Below are 20,739 nucleotides of genomic sequence, written 5' to 3'. Positions count from 1 at the left end.
CCTCTAATCCCCGAGGAGCATGCAACAGGAAAGGAATATAACCGTGAATTCTCTCAGCCTCTGACTCGGCTCCCCTCCTCTCTCTCTCACAGACCTGATGCAGTAATGATTCTTTTATTCTAATGCAGCACTACCCATTGCTGCCTAGTGGACTCTGTGAGAGGAGGTGCCATTTGGATCTCCTCCAATGCAGGACCTGTATTGTTAGGGCTGACCTTTTTGTTACCATCCCTTGATATTTCCCAGGCTCTCTCCTGCCTTACATGTTTTCTATTTAGTGGGTTGTTACTCGCCTTGTTGCATGCCTCCCTGTTCCCATCCTAGGCCTTTTCTGACCAAACAGCCAGGTGCTGCTTGAAGCAGGGATGTTGCAGACAGCAGCTTGGGTACAGGCTGCGTGATTTCCTTAATCTTACAGCTCAAGTACATGCCTTTGCCAGCGCTGCGGAAGAGCTGTGTCCTACAGGCCGTTGCCCATGACTATGTAAATACAATGTGCTGTTGCGACCAGCCAAGCGAGGAGATGCTGTGGGAGGCCAGCAGCTCCTGCAGGGCTGGCAGACGCTTTATCTGCAGGAGTGCATTCATGGATGAGGAGGGAGAAGGAACAAGGGGCAGAGACACAGACTTTGTCATCTTTGTATGCCTATAAATTGTTAGGCTACCTGCATGATTTTTTTTGGTCTTGATGAAAGATCAGGGCCAACTGAAGTACACTCTTTGCTTTCCAGATTCTGAGCTTAGATGGATTTTCAAACTTTTCTCTTGCTGCCACTGCTGAAAATGCGCTTTAACGCACAAAAGCAATCCTGTGTCTTATCAAGTAATCGCATCTCCCGACTCTGGGCTTCACGAAACACAGCGACTATTACAGACTAGCGATAAAGCACGAGAAGCGCCGATGCCCCATCACGACAAGAACCAGTGACCCACTCCCCGTTCCCCGGGCTGGAGGCAGGGGCAGCGGGGCACTCGGTGAGCCCGTGCGGCGCAGCCCTCCCTCAGACTCCTCTCCTTCCCCTAAGCCGGACGGACACCTTCCCGGAGCCGTCGGCCGGCTCGGGAAACGCCGTCGCCCGCTGGGCGCCGCTGGGCCCCCGGCGCGGCCGGAGGCAGGGGCAGGTGCGGGCGCGGCGGCGGGGCTCGCCCCGGCGGCCATGTTGCGGTGGGCAGGGCGGCGGGGGTGCGGGTCTCCCCGCCGGGGTTTTCGGTGGGGGGCCCGGAGCGGAGGCGACGCAAGGAAGCCCGGCGGCGGCTCGGCTGTGCCCGGCGGGGTTACCGGGGCGGCGCCGCTCCCGCCCACCGGCACCTGTTGCCCGACGGTTCGCGGGCGCTCTCACCCCGCGGGGGCTGGGGGCGGCTGACGGGCTCCGGACCCGGGTCCCCCCTGCGTCCCGGGGGGAGAGAGGGTGGCGTCGAAGCGAGGCCGGTGGGGGAGCCCGGCGGCTGGGCGAGACTCGGCCCCACGCTCGGGGGGGGGCGGGGAGCGGCGGGTAATGGCCGTCGGCGTTGAATCACCGCGGCGGCCCCACCTGCGTACTTAACGGCCGCCGGGCGGCCGGCGTGGCACTCGTGGGGCGTGCTGCCGCCGTGGCCGGGAGCGGCTCCTTCCTCCTCCTCCTCCTCACAGGGCGCTCGGCTGAGGCGAGGCAGCCGCTGCATGAACGTTTCTCTTGGGAGCCGGAGAAGCACCCGCAGCCCTCAAAATGCCGAAGCCGGTACGTGGGGCACGGGGGGAGGGAGACAGGCGCTCTGCGGAGCCGTAGCGGCGCCGCCGCCCGAGCCCGGGCGCCTGACGGGGCGGTCGCCTCCCGGTGCTGCGCCGTGGGCTTTTGCCGGGGGTGCTGCCGCCCCCGCGCTGCAACGGCCGCGTCCAGGTCCCCGCCGCGCCCGTGGGCCGAGCGCGCCGTAGCGGGACGGGGCTTTGCCGCAGAAGTTCTCCGAGGAGGGAGGGAGGGAGCGGCGGGCACCCCCCCGCTTCACGCAGGCGCCCCAGAACCAAATAAGCGGCTACTTCAAGCAGGAGGGGAAACGAGAGCGGTTGCGTGGGCCCTCCGGAGCGGCGCCGGAGCCGTGGCCGGCCGGCCGGCGGCCCCTCGGGTGGGCCGGAGGTGCGGGGGAAGGAGCCTCGGGAGCCGTGCTTGAGAGGCCAAGCGCTGGATTTCTCTGTCGGCTTGTTCTGGACACCACCACCTCCCCACCGCTGCCCGCCGCCGGTATTCTAGTGGGTTTTTCGCTTGTTTTGTTTTAAAGTCTGGTACTGCCGTGCCAGTTAGAAACGATAATTCCCTTGAGGAACCAACTGCCTAATGCAAAGCTTTGAGCAGTCATTGGAGCAGACGCACTTTTGAACTCCGAAGAGCATAATCGGAACAGATTGTTGTTGCTATCTATTTTCAACAGAGGCAATAGTTCTTAAAATGCAGTGTAGTGAAGGACTTATGTGTTAGCTACACCCTGTGAAATGGGAGTAAACAAGCTTATCTTTATGGTAATAAGCAATTGATGTTTTACCACCGTAACATTAAAGTTGGTTTACTTTTTTTTTTTTTTTTAAAAAGGAGTGCTTAGGTTAACTTACATTGCAGTTTCTGTAAACCTACCAAAAAAAAAAAAAAAGTGCTCAATCCTTTTAAGAACTGCTAACTCTTCTATCTCCCTGGGTGTCTTTTATCAGTAGGAGGTGATATATTACTGCGTATGAAACTGTATACTGGAAGGACCCTTCCGCAACTGGGGATCAAATACATAATTTACAAAGCATGGATATAAAAGGTTGTATGTGAATAATCTCTCATTGCCTTATTACCCATTTGCTAATTACAGAGTGCTTTCTTGAAATTTCCTGGTCAGAATAATCTGCAATCCTGCTTTAGGACTAAGTCATACTGGAAGCCATGGATAGGTGTGGAAAAACTCTTTAATCTCTTAAAAAAAACCAAACAAACAAAAAAAACCAACAAAAAACCAGCTGTGTTAATCCTTTTACCTGGCACAGCTATGCTCATATTGCCTCATAGATGGTGATTTTTGTTTCTTGGCTGACTAGCCAGTGAATAGCAAAGGTGGATGGTGTAAACCACCTTCCGCTGGGGAAGGACAGTTGTACTCTAATGATTTCTGAGACATGACCTACTGGCTGGGATTTATGGACAAGACCCTGTGTCAATAGTTTGTACAATATAAGCACCTTTTTTTTTTTTTTAATCTGCTGATCAGTACGGCTAACTGCCACCTTACTGTAAACCAAAAAGAGGAATTTTGCAGACGTTATTTTAATAAAACACACTGTTTGGTCTGACTGCGTCAGACTGCGACTGGATTTGGATCCTTCCCAAACCAGCTCATTTGGTCTTAATACAGATAAATAGGATTCCTCTCAGTTTGCAGGCAGCAGGGCAAGAGGAGGTAAAGCTGTTACTCCAGAGGGAGAATGGTACTGGGGATGAATGTGACAACAGCCTTTGGCATGCGTGAGGAATGATGGCATGAACCCTTGGGACGCACAGGGAAGCAGTTTTAGTTTCTGATGTGTATTTGACATGGGTACTAAATATTTATTACCTGCGCTTGTTTGCATGTGTCTTGTCTGCATGGCATAAGTAAATATGATGTTGTTTGGCAGACTTCATGCCGTTGTGCGTGAAGTTTGACACACTAGTCATCAGTTGTTTACAAGTAAAGGTTAAGATGACAGAAAGCAAAATTTTGGCAACACCCACCCACCCCCCAAACCACTAAGTTAAACCTTTATATGAAACTTCTCTTTTAACATGAATTATGCATGCATGCACGCACAAAGCTTACAGATCATGTTTGTAATGTATTCGTTCACAGTAAACAAACAGTAAGTCCATTAACACTAGAATGTTAGTGATTTTGTATTTTAATTGAGTACCAAAGTGAAGTGCTAGAAAGCCAACTGTTTTCCACGTTCTGTGGTACCGTTTAATCACAATTAGTTGGATCTGATGCACGTTTACAGTGCTCAAATTTTAGTAACAGTCCAGAAAATAATTCTGATATATTTGTTAATATAGGCAAGTGTTGATTTATAATTTAACACAGACATTCTGCCATGTGTAACAGTTACAAAGTAACAAGATCGCTCTGAGGTAAGCTATAAATATATAACTTGTACCCAGTTCATAAGGGTTTATGGCTGGGAGTTCATCAACAGTTCAGATACACAATTTCTACCTAGTCTGTACAGAGGTTCGTTAGGCTTCACAGGTGGTGAATTATTCTGTAAGGAAATGCAAGACGTGTCATCTTGTCCAAATCTTGCTGTGTTATCTGGAAACAAGTGAAATGCTAAATAAACTTATTTGTTCAGCCTTGCATCTTTTCATTACTGCAGTGTCTGTGCGCTCTCTGTGTTTTTCCTAAATGCATGTTACTAGTTTATTTCTGTTTGACTCATTGACTAGATGGTGTTTTAGCTGAATTATATCCTTTTGCAAAACAAACCAATCTAATAAATTGTGGCTAGAACAGCATGGCTGCAGGCTAATGAACATTACTTACCGAAGGAGAAGGAAACATGATCTCTGGTCTACAGACCTGTTAATTTGATCTGGCCTGTTAACTTTATCGAAGGTGGGGGTTTTTTTGTTGCCTCTTGGGGAAAAAACTTAAAGCTTCACAAGAAGTGAAGTCAGCTTTGCAGTGGAGCATTTGATACAGTGTCACACGAGCTTTTAATACTTGTGTGCATGTGTATAAAACTGTAAAGAGACGACAGCAGTAAATGCAATCTAACAGCTTCTGGTGCTAAAGAGAAAATACAAGCGAATAATATCCAGAAGCACTATTTTTTTAATACCTTTACTAATGGCCTGTGGTCAGAAAGCTAAGCATACGAATGAAATCTGCTAATGTCTTGCTGTTGAGGGGGAGGTATTATTGATGCAGAGGGCCATCATATGAAAGGGATTGAAGGACTGGGTAATAAGGTCCCATTGCAATAGTTAAACTTGCAGGGGTGGGGAAAGAAGGTCCCCCACTATATAGGATAGAAGGATATGGGTTAATCAGTGGTAGTATGACTGTCTTGTCCATGTCATCTGCAATGCATAGGGTTTCTCTAATGGAAAGCATTAATAGAGGGTGCTAGTGAGATCTTTCCTTGAATATATGTTGCACTTACCTGTGTCCAGGGGAGACAAATTCAAAGCAGAACCTAGAGAAGGGTTTTGGGATGACTAGAGGCAGAAAGCCACCCCACGATAAGAGTGCTTGGCTAGTTTAGCCTGGTAGAATTCAACAAGTTACCTCTTCCTTAACCTGTATAAAATGTAGGGGGTTTAAATTACAAAGAGGAGGAAGAACTGCTTTAAGCAGAACTTGTGGTTTAAGAGACTTTTAAATATTAGAGCAGTTAAGATTAGAGCAGTTAAGGGGGGAGTGGGGGGGGTGGGGGTGGTTGGGTGGTTGGTGTGTGTCCATCTGTCCTGTGTCCCCCCCCCCACGTTGGTCTTATTAGGAGACTGTTCCAAGACCTAACATCCCTTAAGATAATGTTTGACAAGGACACAATTTAATGCTGCTGCCTGTAGGAGTGGGGAACTGGAACTGATGACTCAAAAGGTTTTTCCCAGCCCTGTGTTGTTAATAATGTGCTAGTGTATGCTAGGCATTAAGTGGTTAGACAAGTCCTCCATACCTGTTCGATGTTGAATATACGTGAATTCTGAAAAATGAACTTGAAGACAGCATGCAAGTCTTCTGCCAAACCTTTAGCTGCCTGTGAACAGATCGTGGCATTAAAAATTCAACAAGTTTATGATAAGCCAGCCCAAAGAGTTGTAAGCGTAGTGACAGGAATTTATTCTAAATGCAAATAATTAATAATAATAATAAGTGTTCCCAGATCTTCTCAATTTATTTTTTGACTGTGTATCTTCTAACTACACATAGCAATTTCATCTCAGAGTTCTTCACAGCAGATTGCTATAACTGGACTGAAATAAAAATATTTTTTCATATCCTTAAGTGCTTATGATTAATTAAAATACTCTTAGCTTATGGATAGCTATAGATTTAGTTGGGAATAAAATCTTACCCTTTCCTTATGAGCACCAATTGCAGTACATCAGATGATATGGTGTATGGTGTACTTGATACCAGGAGGTGTATACTCTGGTGCAAAATGGAAATGTAAGGAAGCTTCCATTTGCCAAACGTGAGAACTCCCACTCATAGCTGCAAAAGGAAGGTGGAGGTTTCTATTAATAGTAAGTTTAGGGAGTAGTTCACAGATGACTAAAGTTCTAAGAGAATGAGCTCGCAATTGTGCCAAAAACCTGAATTACTCCATGAGCCAAGTAAGCATTTCTGAGGGCAGTTTGTTCTGGGATGTTAGCTGCTGCAGAGAAATCAAGGGTGTTAACAACGGTTGTGTTAGTCACTACTTAAAGAATTTCTTAGCCTAGTTAAAGGGCAGAGGGGGAGAGATAAGCCTTCCTGTTCTTCTCTCCCCCTCCGCCCACATGAATGTCTTCCTCTGTCCATGAAAAAAAGCTGCAGTGTGTCAGGACTTTTAGAGAATAAGACTTACTGATGACCACTGAAGATTCCCGCATCACTGTCATTCTTGTTTGGCACTCTGTGTCCAAAGAGCTTTATGCGCACTGTAAATCCCATAATCACTCAATTGACCTTGAAGGACGGCAGTGCTGCCCAAGATCACTGAACCACCCTGCATGCTGTGTTAAGTAATGTATTTTAGCTGTGTTGTGTGCTTGCTTTGAGGCCTGGTTTCAGCATTAGATAACATTTAGCCTGTGAGCTGAGAAGTACAGCTCTTTGCAGAAGCAGCTGAAGTCTCTGGCTTTTACTGAGCAGTGTATGGGATCCTTTCCCCTAGGAAAGAGAGAAAACTTGCTATTTGAGGCTGGAAACAAGGCGTAGCTCAGTGTAACAGCTAACCATATTGCCTCCATGTTGCTCCTCTGTTCAGATCCAGATTTTGTTTCTCTTTCTAATTCCTACTTTGTAGTGGGGAAAAATCACCTGCCTTCTCTGCATCTGCTGTCATCTTTGAGAGAGCATGAGTAGCAACCATGTGTTCAGCTGGGACTGATAAGCACCTGATATTATCAGCTGTCAATTAAAATAAAAATCCTGAGTCTAAGAATTAAAATGCAGAACTCTCATCTTCTAATTGAGTCAGCAAGATAAACTGTTGCTTGATGACCAAGGACTTGTATTTGGCTAGCTATTGTGTAGGCTCAATGGAAGAGGTGCTGGCACCCCTACACAAGGTCTGTAACCTTCTGCTAGCTTTGAGAAGGGAGTATGGAATTGCCCTGTTTGAGAGAGGGTTATTGTGCACTTGCTTCTCCCTCCCACTTTCATGAGCAAGTGCACTAGCTATTTTGTAAAACTTAGAGTCATCACTATCGCCATCTCTTCCTCTCTTGATTTTGCATGCAAATGTCCATGTTTGCTGTGGTTGTTTTAACCTCAGTGTGGAACATGTGTGAGAAAGGCTCCTCTGGGGATGCGAGTGGGTGGACATCTAGTTGATGAGTCTTGAGCAGGCTTATGAAATGGGTCTAGAGCTGCTCAGTTCTGCTAAGAGATCACCATTCTGCAGATGCATAGAGCAGATCTGTGAGCTGCCTGCTACCTGAAGAAATAGAGATTAAAGAATCTCACATTTGTATTGGGGTGCCTGAATTTATCCTGTGTAGCCCAGCAGAGGACTTCAAAGTCTGTACTGTAGGATCTGGGCTTCAGAGTTCTTTGTGGGAGCTAAAGTTATTCTTTAACATCTAGCTGAATACACTTTAATTGTGAAAGCTTAGTTTGCTTAACTTTTTGTTTTTGTAGAGATAAGTGATTATAGAAAGTTCCTGGTAGACAAAGTACGTGGGGTGGATTTGCATAATTGATACTCTGATACTCAGTTGTCATGACCCGGGCTGGACAGACCAGGGAGAGGTCATGGTTTAAAAACTGATACAGCTGTGCAGGCAAACTTTTGAAAGTTACCCTTTCTGCCTCCACAGTGTTCTGTGTACACTTTGGGAATCACTGGTGCATGTTTGCTTGCCATCACACTTCTGTAGTGAAGGGCCTGTGAAGAGTTTCATCTTGGAAGCCCTCAAGCTGTTTTAGGGGTCAGGAAGGGCTATTTTGCCAATCATTCCAATCACTTTTCCTGTAGAATCTATAATGTCACAAGAGCAATCTCTTTGTGCTTAGGTGACATTCCAGGACTTGCGATGACCTGCCTTTATCTGGGAGCAAATAGTACCTGTTGCATACTGTTTGAAGTACCTTGTTGGGAAGTGTAAGCATTGTAGTGTATTGGACGTAGATCAGGTTATCAAGCTACCAGAGGTGATCACATCACCTAATCCCACTCATAAATTTCACAAATGCCATGTGGTATGTTCCACCAAAGTCCATGAGGTAAAATGAAAGAGGCTGATTATAGAACAAGTAAAACAGAAGGGTGGGGTATCGAATCAGTAAATCCCTCTTCGACAAATGGATTCGTATCTAGAATGCAGAATGACCATACATCATTACTGGGCCTTGCGTGACTTGTTACACTGCTATTTCTCCTTAAGCAAATGGAGTTCATGTTCATTCTGCACTTTGACTTCTATAAGAACATGGCTGGCCTTGCTATGTCAGGCAGAAAGCCCCTGTAGCCTAATAGTATACCTCTGATGTTGGCCAAAAGCTGATGCCTGAGGAAGAGTATTTCAAAGATACGCATCATTGCTTTCCTCTGAGCTACTGAGGTATTGGAGGCTGAAAGTTCCTATATAATGAGTTACTAAATGGATTTCTGTGAACTTGTCCAGTCTCCCCTTGAAACCATGTGAACTCCAGCATCCACAGTATGCTTTAACAAAGGCTGTCCTAGATAACCTTCACATTGTTTGGAAAGTTATCTACAAAACTCCTTGCTACAGCACTACTTGAAAAAAATTTTTCTTGTTTAGAGTGTTGATGCCGGGTAGTAATTCTATTGGTAGAGCAATGAACATGTGATCCTTGTCCACCCTGTTCATGTAACTCATGAATTTACATGCTCTTACGTCCTCACCTCAGTTAATTTTCTTCCAAACTGAGAAGCCTCAACTAGTTTAGTTGATCCTTGCATGGAAATTACTCCATGCCTTTGAACATGCTTGAGCTTCTTCCAGTTCAGATCTGATGAAAATACTGCTTTGCATCCTGTAATGTCTCCATCTGGAAAGACTACAGTCGTTAAGAACGTTTCTCCAATAGTTGGTTCTTGGTCCCCTTAAACCTGCCAGGCATAATCCTGTGAGAGAGTAAGTCACAGGCTCTCCTTGTGTTCACACAGCCCGCCTTGCTCCAATATAATGTGCCTCTCTTCCACCTTAGAAGAACAATCATTGTACCTTGTGCTAGTACTGTTCATACAGGCTCTACTGAAAGTGCTGAGAGCTGTGTGCTGACAGGCTGTGTTGTTGCCTGGTCTCCAGGTGAGTATCTCTCAGACTTTGGACTCTTTGGAATGGCTCTGGGTTTTCCATGCACATTGCTCTCTGGAATTTATGCCTCTGCATAAGCATTGGAATAAAAGGCACCAGTATTGGTGCTCAGATTCAGGGGAAGCTCTGAGGCTGTTATAGCTTTTATTTAGATTATTCATGCCTTCAGACCCTGCCACTGTTTGTTGTGACTTGGTACTGTGGAGTTCAGCTTTTGCATAAATTGTTGTGTGCCTGTCGTTTCCAAATGAAAAAGCCAAGCAGAAATATGAAATGGTGTTTGTGTTCTGGATCAAGCCTAGAAGACACTCGGTTATTTTTTATTTTCCCGTGCAGGGATTGCAGAAGGATCATATCACTTTATGTAGCTGACTCACATAAATACTGGTGATGTTAAGTTGTTTAAAAGACTCTGAAATGATAAAACTTCAGATCTTAAACCTCTAGATTATCTGCACTTGGCCCTATGCTGACGTTTCTGATGAAAGACCACAAAAGATGATGTGATTCGTTCTGGACTCTGAGTGACTTCTTCAGATAAACCTTATTTGAGGATTGGTGGTGGGGCTTTCTTTAAACTTCATGTGTAAAATCTTCATCTCGCAACTTTGTTGTATTTAATTAGATGCAACAGCTGTCACGATAAAACAGTCTGTGTACGAAGAAGTTTGAAGCAGTGGCCTGTAGCTTCCCTCTGTATTTATCCTCTAGGTACAAAGGACCTATTGTTGCTGCAGTCTGTGCTCCTAAATCCATCCTAACATCTGTTGAGGGCAAATGGCTGATCCAAGCAGTGGTGCTGTGCTAAGCCTGCTGTCACTGGCTCTGTGTTCCTTCTTTAACGAACAGACTGCTGCTTGTGCACAGATATTCCGACAATGCTAATAGAGTATTATACAGTGTCAGAAAGTCTTTAAAGTGAATGTTAATGTATTTCAACAGAACACCATAAACTCTACTGCTGCTTGCTAATGTTGTCTGTGTTCAAGTAAACCATTCCTACATCCCTCATAGAAAGTGAGAGCAAGTATTTTGCATGAAAAACATCTGGGCTCCCCAAGTGTACGGGGCTTAGTTTAAGGGCAATATCCTGGGGCCTTTCAGGCTTAAATGGCATTGCTTTATGTCTTGGTAGATCACAGAGCTGTCCCTAGGTAATTTTACATTTTTTAAAAAATTGAATTTTTAAATTCTAAGAAGGCCTCAATTTTTCAACTTCTTCCTAAGGCGAGACAGAACAATGTAGTTTGCTTGTTAGGAAAGAGTTGGGGGAAACTTTGGTGGGTGGAGAAAGATTTTTCTCTGGGAAGAGTACTTACTTGGTTTTACTGTTTCACTGAGCATCTAATGTTAACTTTACAGAGCTGACCAGAGGTGGAGAATGCTGGAAGTCTGGCTGAGGCTTAGGCATTTGGGAATCAGGGCTGTCAGAAAAGCAGTGTCGTGTGTGCTTGCCATACCTGCGTGAAATCTTCGTGATCATCTGGCGTGCAGAGTGTTATTGCTTGGCCTAAGATAAAGAACTGAATTACAGCCATGACTGCTTCTCAGCTTTTCACACAGATGCCTGCTATGGAGTTGTTATATGCTGACAGAACATATATCAGGCTTTGGTTAAGGAAACTGAGATAGGCGTGTAATTTACTATGGCATCTTCTTCTGCATATCTAAACTAAAAAAGTTTGAATTTACATTCTAGGATTATCTTCATGTTTAATTATAAAGAAGGTTTCATGGTATCTCACAAAGAAGAGTCAAGTGACGTGGCTGCAAAACCAAACTCAATGGGTTGGCTCTCTTGTGATCTGTTTGTGTATGCTGGCAGGGAGGGGGAAGTTTATTCTGAAAATTCAACCTGCTTTGCTAAAACTGGAATTTCTGGATGACTCCCCAGATCTGAGTATTCAAGGTTTTCCTGCCCACATAAGTTTCCCCCCCCCCGCTCTGCTTCATCCAAAAGAGTCTGGCTTTAAGATTTCACTTCAAAATTATTCTTGGCTTTACCTCAAAGCACTTTTTCTTTCTTCACAAAAACTTCCATGTAAGTTGTTATAAGGCTTTTTCACCTTACATGACAGCAGCAAATACCTGGGCTCCTATTGCCTTGAGTAAACTTAAGAAATTTCAGTTAAGTATAGCTGATATAGTTATTGCTCCTTAAATGCTGAGGATTACTACCAAAAAAAATACAGTTGTACAAGCTGTTGCATTAAAGTTGACTAGTATTTAAGGCTAACAACCATGCTGGACAATTTTAAGGTAACTGCTAGCTTCTGGATTATATATATACAACTGTATTTATCCTCAGTGGTGTTTCCTCCTCTTCTGGGAAAGGTGAGCAAGGTTTTAAGGAACGAAGACCACCCTGCTCAACTCTAGTTTTACCTGTTGCAAATGCAGCAGTACCCAACTCTGCTTCACAGACTTGGAGGAATTCCAGTGGAATGTGACTTAATGTTCCCATTTCTTTGCAATGAGGAAGCAACATTTAACACAAAGAAATTTGAAATGGAACATGTCCTTCGGTTCCCCGTCGGGTCTTTTTGATTTAACATGGTATGCTGAGAAACTGGGTCGGTTAAATGGGTGCAGTGAGCTTGCCTTGTCAGTCAAGTGGATGCCAATAAGGCTGTCCCCGTTCATGGCTTGTTAACTGATGAGGCTGTTTTCTCCCTTGTCAGCAGACTGTGTGCTCAGCGGTGTGGAAGGGAACACTCAGGACTATTTTGCTGTGCTGCCACTGCCCTCTCTGAAATGCTAGGTGTTGGGCAGGTAGTGCAGAAAGGATTCTGGCAGGGGAGGAGCATGCGGATCCTACTGAAAGGCTTTCTTCAGTGTTGTGCTGTACATCTCTTTCCCACTCTCATAGGAATCAGATTCTCTTTCCCATAGAAGAGAAATTGCAGGTTTGTTATTTGCCTTCACATTTTAGCTTCTTGGAGATCCTTTACATCATAAAAATGTAGCACTGGGGAAGACTTGAACCTGTGTTGTCTGAAGGCTGCATGGAAGTGCTTATATAGTTTCCCAGTATCTTACCACTCTAGCAATTATGGCTTCTTTTCCTGTTGCCCAGCCTGCCAAATAAGAGGGCTTTTTGGTGTTTTTCTCCTTGTGGGTTTAAAAGTTGCTGTCTGCTCTATAAACGCTTAATGTTTCAGGCAACTCGCATTTGGAAGAGATCAGTTCCATGCTAACAAATCAAGTCCAGTTTGAAACACCCTCCCCATCTCCCCACCCCCAAACCCTGCAATCAACTCCAAAACACCTGACCTGCAGATTAGTGCAGACTTTCCTTGATTAACTTGCTCCCTTCCAAAAGAAGCGTTCAAATTTAGGTGACAGCATTCCAATTGGCAAGTCATCAGGCAAGCAGAGCAGAATAGTTACCTTCTGTAATGCTTCCAGTGACACTCAAGAATGTAATTTTTCCTTCTATGCAACAGCATCACACCAGGAAATGTGGTGTTTTTCTGAGGATTATAATAGACTATATCCTTGTCTACAATACTGTTGTAGCCCATTGTTTGCAAGCCTGTAATTTGTTCATCTCTTCATCTGCCTCATGTCCATTCTCACCTTTCCAAGTGTAGCACCTGTAACTATTTCTCAGACCTACCAAGATCTTTGAATTCCAGCCCTGTCCTCCTAAAGAGTTTCTTTTTCATTCTTGATTGGGTGCTGTCTGTGAACTTCTAAGTGCACTCTGTCTTCCAGGGACCGTGAGAATACTTAGCTGTGCTTTCTTACTCCTTCCACCCCACCACACTGTCATCCCACTTTCAAGACCCTGGCCTGCCATGAAGAGGTCAGAATGTGTCCCTACAGTAGTTCAGCAAGATGAAGGTGCTGAGCGCAACTAGGAGGGAGTCTGTGTTTTGGCAGTCCTGCAGCAGCAAATAGAATTGATCATTTGCTTTGATATTCATGACATTGTCTCCTGCTTTTGACAGAAGCTATGGAGAATTTAGGTGCACAACTTGTCCTTTGGTTGTAATTTCATATGGCTCAGGTTTGTTGTATGCCTAGTCTATGTCATATGGGACCACATCAAATATGTTACTACATGAGGTTTGATCCCTCAGGCAGGGTATTCTGTCAGAGAAGAAACAGAACAGGCTCCAGGTGCTGTGTTCTTGACACATTGGTGTTCATAAGTACTAAAGAATAATATAATAAATAGAACTAATATCTCTCCAGTTGCTTGGGTTATTTGTGCTACTTACCTTCCCAGACTTGTCCTCTCCTTTCCACAGTCTCTGAGCCATTAGCTGTTGACTTAAGTAACTTGTGGAGGACAGAAATGCAGATGCTGAAGTGTTAGCAGGTCAGCTCTGAGCTCTGGAGCTTCTAGGATTTTTTTTCTCTAGTCAAAATTAAAAAATTTCCCAAAATAGTTTCCAGGAGCTGGGACTACAGTTACTCCATCAGTTAGCACAATATTTTTCTTTATTGTTGGGCCTGGAACTAACAAACACTAGTGCATGGAAGGTGGAAGAATAGAGAGCAGTTTCAGTGCCCTTCTGATGCTGCTACGAGAAATTGCTTTTCCTATTACCAGATACCTAATCACTACACATGTCTACAAACAGGTCTGGGTGCTAAGGTTGAAATGAGATTACTTCATCCATGCAGATGCATTGCAACTCAGGGCAAAAAGCTTGTCTGTTATTTATTACAAGTACAATAGTAGTTATTGCTTGTGTGGTGGAAGAGTAGACATGCAGAAGAGAGGATGTAAGTTTAATACTACTGCTTTCTTAATAGTATTCTTAATACCACTACTTTGGCTTATTTGTTGTTAAGACTGTTACATTCCTTCAGCACAAGCATGTCCATGTGCTATACTGTCAGTTTGCGTATGTGCAAGAAACGTTAACAGGCCTTCATGCTGTTTTTCACACTATGTGCTGTGCAGGTACAGCGCTTCAAAACCCCTTATCTCCTCTGTGCTGTGCAGTTGATCTGTTTACATGTAATAGCTACTTTCCTGGGATTTCCAGACATCCAGTGACTGAAGAAAGAAGGCATGCCTGTCTAGGTTTCTCCACTATGATACTGGTAATTGCCACCACTTGGAAAGATACTTCACTAGCATTTGTACTCATAAACCTGCTATTTAAGAGACTCTGGTCTTTATCCCTCCTTGGAAAGAGGAAGAAAACATTCCTGAGCATTGTCTGAGGCATTTAGTGCTGCATAATGATAATGATGTGCAACATGTTAAGTACTGGTTTGTCTTGTGTACGGGTAAGAGTTGGTATTTGCTGCCCTTTATCTTAGGTATTCACTGGAAATAAATTGTATGGTATTTTAAATTACTTGCACAACTTCATGGTGTCACTGAACTATTTTATTATGCAAGTGAACTTAAGGGGTATTTATTTTCATGCATCAGGATGCAAAATATCCATGATGGCTTACTGTGTGTGAGTGCTGTGGGTTTTTCTCCTGTTCTGCCTTCTTTTTCCCCTTCAGTGTAGGATGTTTTGTGGTGGAGCTGCAGTACCAGGAGGGGGATGGTTAACTTCAAAGATACTATGCTGCCTGCAACCAGAGACGGATTCTGCACCAACAGGCTGTAGATCAAGAGTCAGACTTCAGAAAAAAACTTGCCTGTGCATGCGTAGTGTCCAACACACCTGGAAACTGGGCATTTATGCTAGGAAGAGATTGAAGAGGCAATGTCATCTTGGGTTCCCATCTAGGTCTTGGATCTTACACAGAGAAGATGTTGCCACTCAGCTGGTTGGCAATGTGTTGCCTCCTTAAGAGACAATGTTTTCTGAATGTTTTTCAAATGGCACTTTAATTTTCCAAGTTAGATACTGTATGGTGCGCGGTCTCTGAAAGGCTGCAGTGTCCCATAGATTGATCTACTGACTTAGCATTAGAAGAGATGTTGTCTTAACAAAAAAACAAAAGCAAGTAAGAACAAGTGCATGACTTGAGGGCATTGCTAAAGGAGGGAAGATCCCATTCTAAGTACTGTAACTTCTAGTACAAGAACTTTCCACAGCTTTATGATTATTTAAACTATATTCTGAAGTTCTCTCCAGTTTGATCTTTCATCTTACTTCTACTCTCTTGTCCCAGCTGGAAATGTAGGTAACGTGTTACAGTCCACCCTGAACAATCTGAGGTCATGGAATTTGTGTTCAGTCATTTGGTGTAGTAATTTCTTCTGTTTCTGTTGTCTGTTACGATTCATGGAGCTTTTTTTCCGTTTAACGGAAATGGCATTGCCTTTTCAAAAGCATGTTTTTTGGTTAGGAATTTTATGCATCCTAAGATGGGGAAGAGGAAAACCTTGTAATGTTTTCATACACACGAGCAAACCTTCTAAGGTGCTATTTGTTGTTCATTTTAAGTATGTTACTCTTCAACATAAAAATATAACCATGAAGTGTTATGTCATTGGCCTATTGAGGAGAAGGAAGTTAAAATTTACTGTCTAGGGTTTTTAGCATGCTATGTGCATTTAAACATCCTTATTTCATGTATAACAGCCATGTGCTCTTCTCCGCTCTCCACTCACCTGTGTTCTGAAACAATTAAGACCTGCTTTCCTTTTGGTTATGCCTTCAATTTTGTCCTGGGGTACTGCCAGGATTTGGTAGGGATCTTACAAATGACCTGCCTTGCCTACACAGGGTAAGCAGGACTTGTGAAAGTTGTCTTAACTGTGTCTTGCTCTTTTTGTTGCTGATAGAACTTAGTCTGAGTTACTCTGTTTTCCTCCCCAACAATATCTTGAATTGGTTAGCACCTTGGGTTTTGATTTGATCGTCTTGGCACCATGGGGAGTTTCATGTGGTCTGAGCTGAATGCCAAACTGATCACCTCTTAGCCTAACAGATGTCAAGGTTTCTTCAGATGGTCTAAATCAGGGTTTCAAGTGGGTTAAGCTCCACTTGCCTGCTTCACTACCAGCTTCTCTGTGGCTAAAAGCTTGCGTGGAGTGGTTGTAGGACATCTGTTTAGAACACTGTTAAAACCATTATGTTCTTCTTGAAATCAAGGCTAAGGTTTGGAGATGAGAAGCAAGAGGACTTAGTATGGCAGGAAGGAGACCCAAAGGATTTTCCCAGGCAGTCATCAACTCATTGAAGTGACAACTGACAATTGAGGCCCTGTCTCTTCTTGCTCTGCCTGTCATGTGGCTAGCAGCTTGTCTGAGGACACAGCAGGGACACCAGGGAATTCCTCTTTAGCCTGCTGGTTGTTCAGTCCTTTAAGAACACAGAAATTAACCTTTACCACATCTCCCAAGTGTCCTTGAAAGCTTGTTGGATAACCAAGTAGTCATGTTCCTACACGCTTATGGCTTTAAATGATTGAAATGGAAAGCAGATGACTTAAATTTTTGGTCTTAATACTAAAATAATTCTTAAAAGGTGTAGCAAGTAGATGGCTTTAGCACTAAATAGCTCACTATGTAGCTGATCCTTTAGGAAGGGGACTGTATCTGGAAGGGTCTTTTAGGATTGGAGTAATACAGGGTATTTCCCTAGACTAGGGAGTTTACATTTTTTTACTAGCAAATAACCACGAAGGAGATGGAGTAAAAGACGAACGTACTGGTACCAGCTGGAATTCTGTGCTCAGCCAACAACCTGCAAGTTTTCTGGTAAGGAGCGGGAAGCACAGCCTTTCAAGTCCTTTAGCTTGTAAAGGATACTTACTTTATACCCACTGAGGTGTTTTAGCCAGAAGTACAAATAACTTGCACAATACAAAACTGCGGATTACAAGCATATGTTTTCTTGAAGGGGGTAGAAAAGGATTAGAATATGATTAGGGATTTATTGTTGAGAGGGATTAAGCAACAAGAGCTTTTTAAGGTCACATTTTCCAATTGCAGCCTTGCTGTTGCTGAGAATTTGGTATCTGAACTTCCCCCCCTTCCTACACTGGAAACACTGTTTGGGAAACCTTTGGTTCTTAAGGCACAGAAAGAAAGCCTTAAGCACACTTCCATGCTCCATTATCGATCCCAAATGCTACAGATGGGAAAAGGAACTCTTAGAAAACCTTTCTTACTTGTTCTTTCTTGTTGCTTTTAGAGGAATTTTATTTTTTTTGTTGTTTTTAATCCTAATTTAAAGGACACTCCTTTAAAAATACAGCTTGAAAATGACAGGACACCTAAGCAGTCATCTTCTCTGGTTCAGTTCTGGGGTTTCATGACTTGGGAACCATCTTCAGTCATCTTTCTATAGGAGGGTCCTCTGTCATCTGGGAGAGAGCAGGAGAAAGAAACAATATAAAGGCTAAAAGACACTTGAGGCCTTCATGTCTCACTAAAAAATGAACGCAAAATTTTCTATTATATTTGTCTGAAACTAGCTGAGGCAACTTGTTTTATTCACAGTTCTGTGTTAATCATAACATTGTTTTACCTGACATTTATCCTAGAGCTTAAATATACATAATTAAGTGGCTGGAAACTGCTGCAGTGTCAAGGCTTTGTAGTGAGTGATTCTATTCCTCTTCTGCCCCTTCCTCTTGTTTTTTCAAATGTGTGCCTCTGTGCTGGGCACCAGCTGTAGCAGGCTCTCCTGGTCTGTTAGCTCTGGATTTCAGTAACGTGACATTTATAAAATATGGGGAAATTGTCATGAAATCTTATCTGCCTGTAGCTTACCTGTTGTCTGGCCTTGCCTTGTGTCTACTTTATCTTCTCTTTCCTTTAAGATACCAAGCTACAAATCTAACTTGTTAGTAGAACTATACTACGTGATCATCCCAGTTTGGGGGTTTTATGTTTGTTTTGGGGTTGTTGGGTTTTTTGACACATAGTATAATATTGCAAGCAATATAATCTCCTGTAGTCAGAACAGTTGGAGATAATCCTTTCCTGATTTGCCATTTTGCAGGTCCTTATGCTATTCCCTGCAAGCTTAGTTGCTGCTTTTGCCTCTTGATTAAAAGCTAATAGACTTTTTCTAGTCATTAAACACTCTTGCCTTCTGCATACAATAGTAACCTCTGTCTTGCAGTCTACTTCTGCCATTGCAGTAAATCTGGTTATGTTGTTTCTTCACTAACAGCAATAGCTTTGTGAACTCTTGCCCTGTAGTATCATTCAGTACCCATAACTGCTGTTGTTATGTGCTGAGTAGATTTTTATGAGGGAAAGAATGAACATTTATCAGGTTAATGCCGATTGCTTCGTAAGAATAATCTGCAGCCTTTTGCCTTTAAAACCTCAGATTAATTCCAGCTCTAATATAAATGGAAGTTAAATTATAAGTCTTAAATTTAATTTAGTCATTAGGGCCTTTCGTAATCCAAGGGATGGCCTGCAGGCAGCTATGCTGTGCACTCACAGGAGCTCTTATTCCACGGGGGTTTAGGCCTGGAAATGGTCAACTCTGAAATGCCCTCTCATTTAGCCAGAAGGTCAGTCCAATCCTGTGCTGAGTAGGAAAACCTGCAGAGCAATCTGGATAAGACAGCAAAGTCAGTGCCCCAATTAAGTTTGCTTGTGTGATAACACAAATCTAATTGGGGCCTAAGTGTGTATATTATAGAGGTTACAGTAGTGCATTAAAGCGTGGAGACTGTATTGTACATGAAGTTCTGTGTTAACACTGAGAAATAGCTTTCAATACATCTTACGTAATGCTTTTTGTTTTTCTCCTTAGGTCAATGTTCGAGTTGTTACTATGGATGCAGAGCTGGAGTTTGCCATCCAGCCAAACACTACAGGCAAACAGCTGTTTGACCAGGTCAGTGAAGGGTTGGTATGGGCTCTTGTTGTTTAAGCTTGGAGTACATTTCAGACTATAGTGTTATCTTAAGACTGGATTCCAAACCTGCCTTTCTTTCTTCTCTCCGCCTCCTAATCTGGTCTGAACTGAGGTCTCTAAATTCCATCACAATAAAAGAAAAAACCAAAAATTCTTGCAGGTATGCTATGTTCCAGTGAAACCTGTCTTCCTAGCAGTGTTGGGTGATGAAGTGTCATAAGGGATCTAAAATATTTAGACAGCATAGGTAGTGTGTAAAAATGCACCTCTTTGAAATAGAGCTTAGCTCTTATTTATTTCTTAAATTCTGAAGTTGAAATGTTGTCCCTGTGCATAAAACTCTTCAGAATCAGGTCTTCAGGTGGCTGACGAAAGCATAGGCATAGCTGCATATTCATTCAGAAGCTGGGTTGGAGGTAGCCACTTGCCACAAGTGTTCAAGTTTTCCAAACTACTGGAAAAACAGAAGAGTTTGTGATCTCCATGCAGCAACTATAGCAGCATGCCTTGTAAGAAGCCCCTGTACAGCAGGGTGGAGCAGAGACTTGTCTAGCCTTCTTCTGGGGGTTCCCAGGGAAGTGAAAGGCATGAGTAGTCAAGATTCTCCTCCCTTACTGTTATTCTTCCTGCTACTGCATTAAAAATATACACATCTGTTTGGAGATGGACCTACAAAAGTCAGATAAAGACAACTAAAATAAATGAAGAGCACTTTGTAAAACTTTCTTATTCTTTTCTTAAGTAGCTTGCTCTTATAAAAATCAAGCAAGGCCTAGATTTCAGCAGAAAAATGTAACTTGCTGTTCTGGAATTTAAAAAAAAAAGTTTGCTTTAGCTAGTCCTGCTGGAACCCTGAAAACTAAGAATTGATCTATGTAGACTTCAGTTACACATACTAAGCTGTTTATAAAGTGTTACAGCAATTCCTCTGCACTTTTCCCCTTGTCCCCTCCTAGCCTTGATGTCAAAGGGTGGTTGAGCTTTAACTCAAGGAGGCAGAACTGGCTGAACAATGTCCATTCCTTCTAAGTTTTTTTGGTACAATTTCTCATTTCAGTGAGTTAGCTAGAACTTGCTAGGCCTTATGGCAACTGTGCAGTGAGAAGTACTTTTCCAAAACAACAAAAAAAAAAACAACAAAAAAACCCAAACACCACAAAAAGACAAAGAAAACATTTAGTGGGTTCTTGGAGGGAGTGAAAGGAGGAAACCAAATTATAATCACTGCAGAACTTCACAGGACCAAACAGAGTACTACAGATTGTGTTTAGCTTTAAATCTAACTTGAATTCCTTTTGATTATTACTAATGTGGAATAAACTTCAAGTATTCATTGACTGGGAATTTGGTGAAGTGCATATGAAACCTGAATTTTTATGGAACCAGCATCTGGTGTTTGACCTTCCATTCACTGCTGATCACCCTTGCATTGGGGTACCTTCCTCTCTCAGCCCTTTCCATGTTAACCCAAAACAGAGAACTCTGGCTTCATCTTTGAGGGT

The 20,739-nt window shown here is 43.3% G+C and overlaps 1 protein-coding gene and 1 long non-coding RNA gene across 2 annotated transcripts in view; one reads left to right on the top strand and one right to left on the bottom strand.

Annotated features, from left to right (window-relative positions):
• Positions 1-1,468: 1,468 nt before the first annotated feature.
• The window catches only part of EZR (ezrin), a 36,609-nt gene continuing 17,338 nt past the window's right edge, over positions 1,469-20,739 (top strand). The window contains exons 1-2 of the mRNA XM_069787131.1: positions 1,469-1,718; positions 19,133-19,216. Of these exons, the coding sequence (XP_069643232.1) occupies positions 1,707-1,718; positions 19,133-19,216 (96 nt within the window). The 5' untranslated portion in view covers positions 1,469-1,706. The remainder of the gene's footprint in view (positions 1,719-19,132; positions 19,217-20,739) is intronic.
• On the bottom strand, positions 5,487-6,373 carry LOC138685848 (uncharacterized). The gene is made up of 3 exons (XR_011325230.1): positions 6,306-6,373; positions 6,065-6,204; positions 5,487-5,746 (listed from the first exon to the last, which is right to left on the bottom strand). It is a non-coding gene; the product is annotated as an uncharacterized lncRNA (long non-coding RNA).

This window comes from Haliaeetus albicilla, chromosome 7 (genome assembly GCF_947461875.1).
Source record: "Haliaeetus albicilla chromosome 7, bHalAlb1.1, whole genome shotgun sequence".
NCBI classification, from domain to species: Eukaryota; Metazoa; Chordata; class Aves; order Accipitriformes; family Accipitridae; genus Haliaeetus; species Haliaeetus albicilla.
The sequence above is the reverse complement of the archived record's forward strand: the minus strand, read 5'-3'. Positions and strand labels throughout refer to the sequence as shown.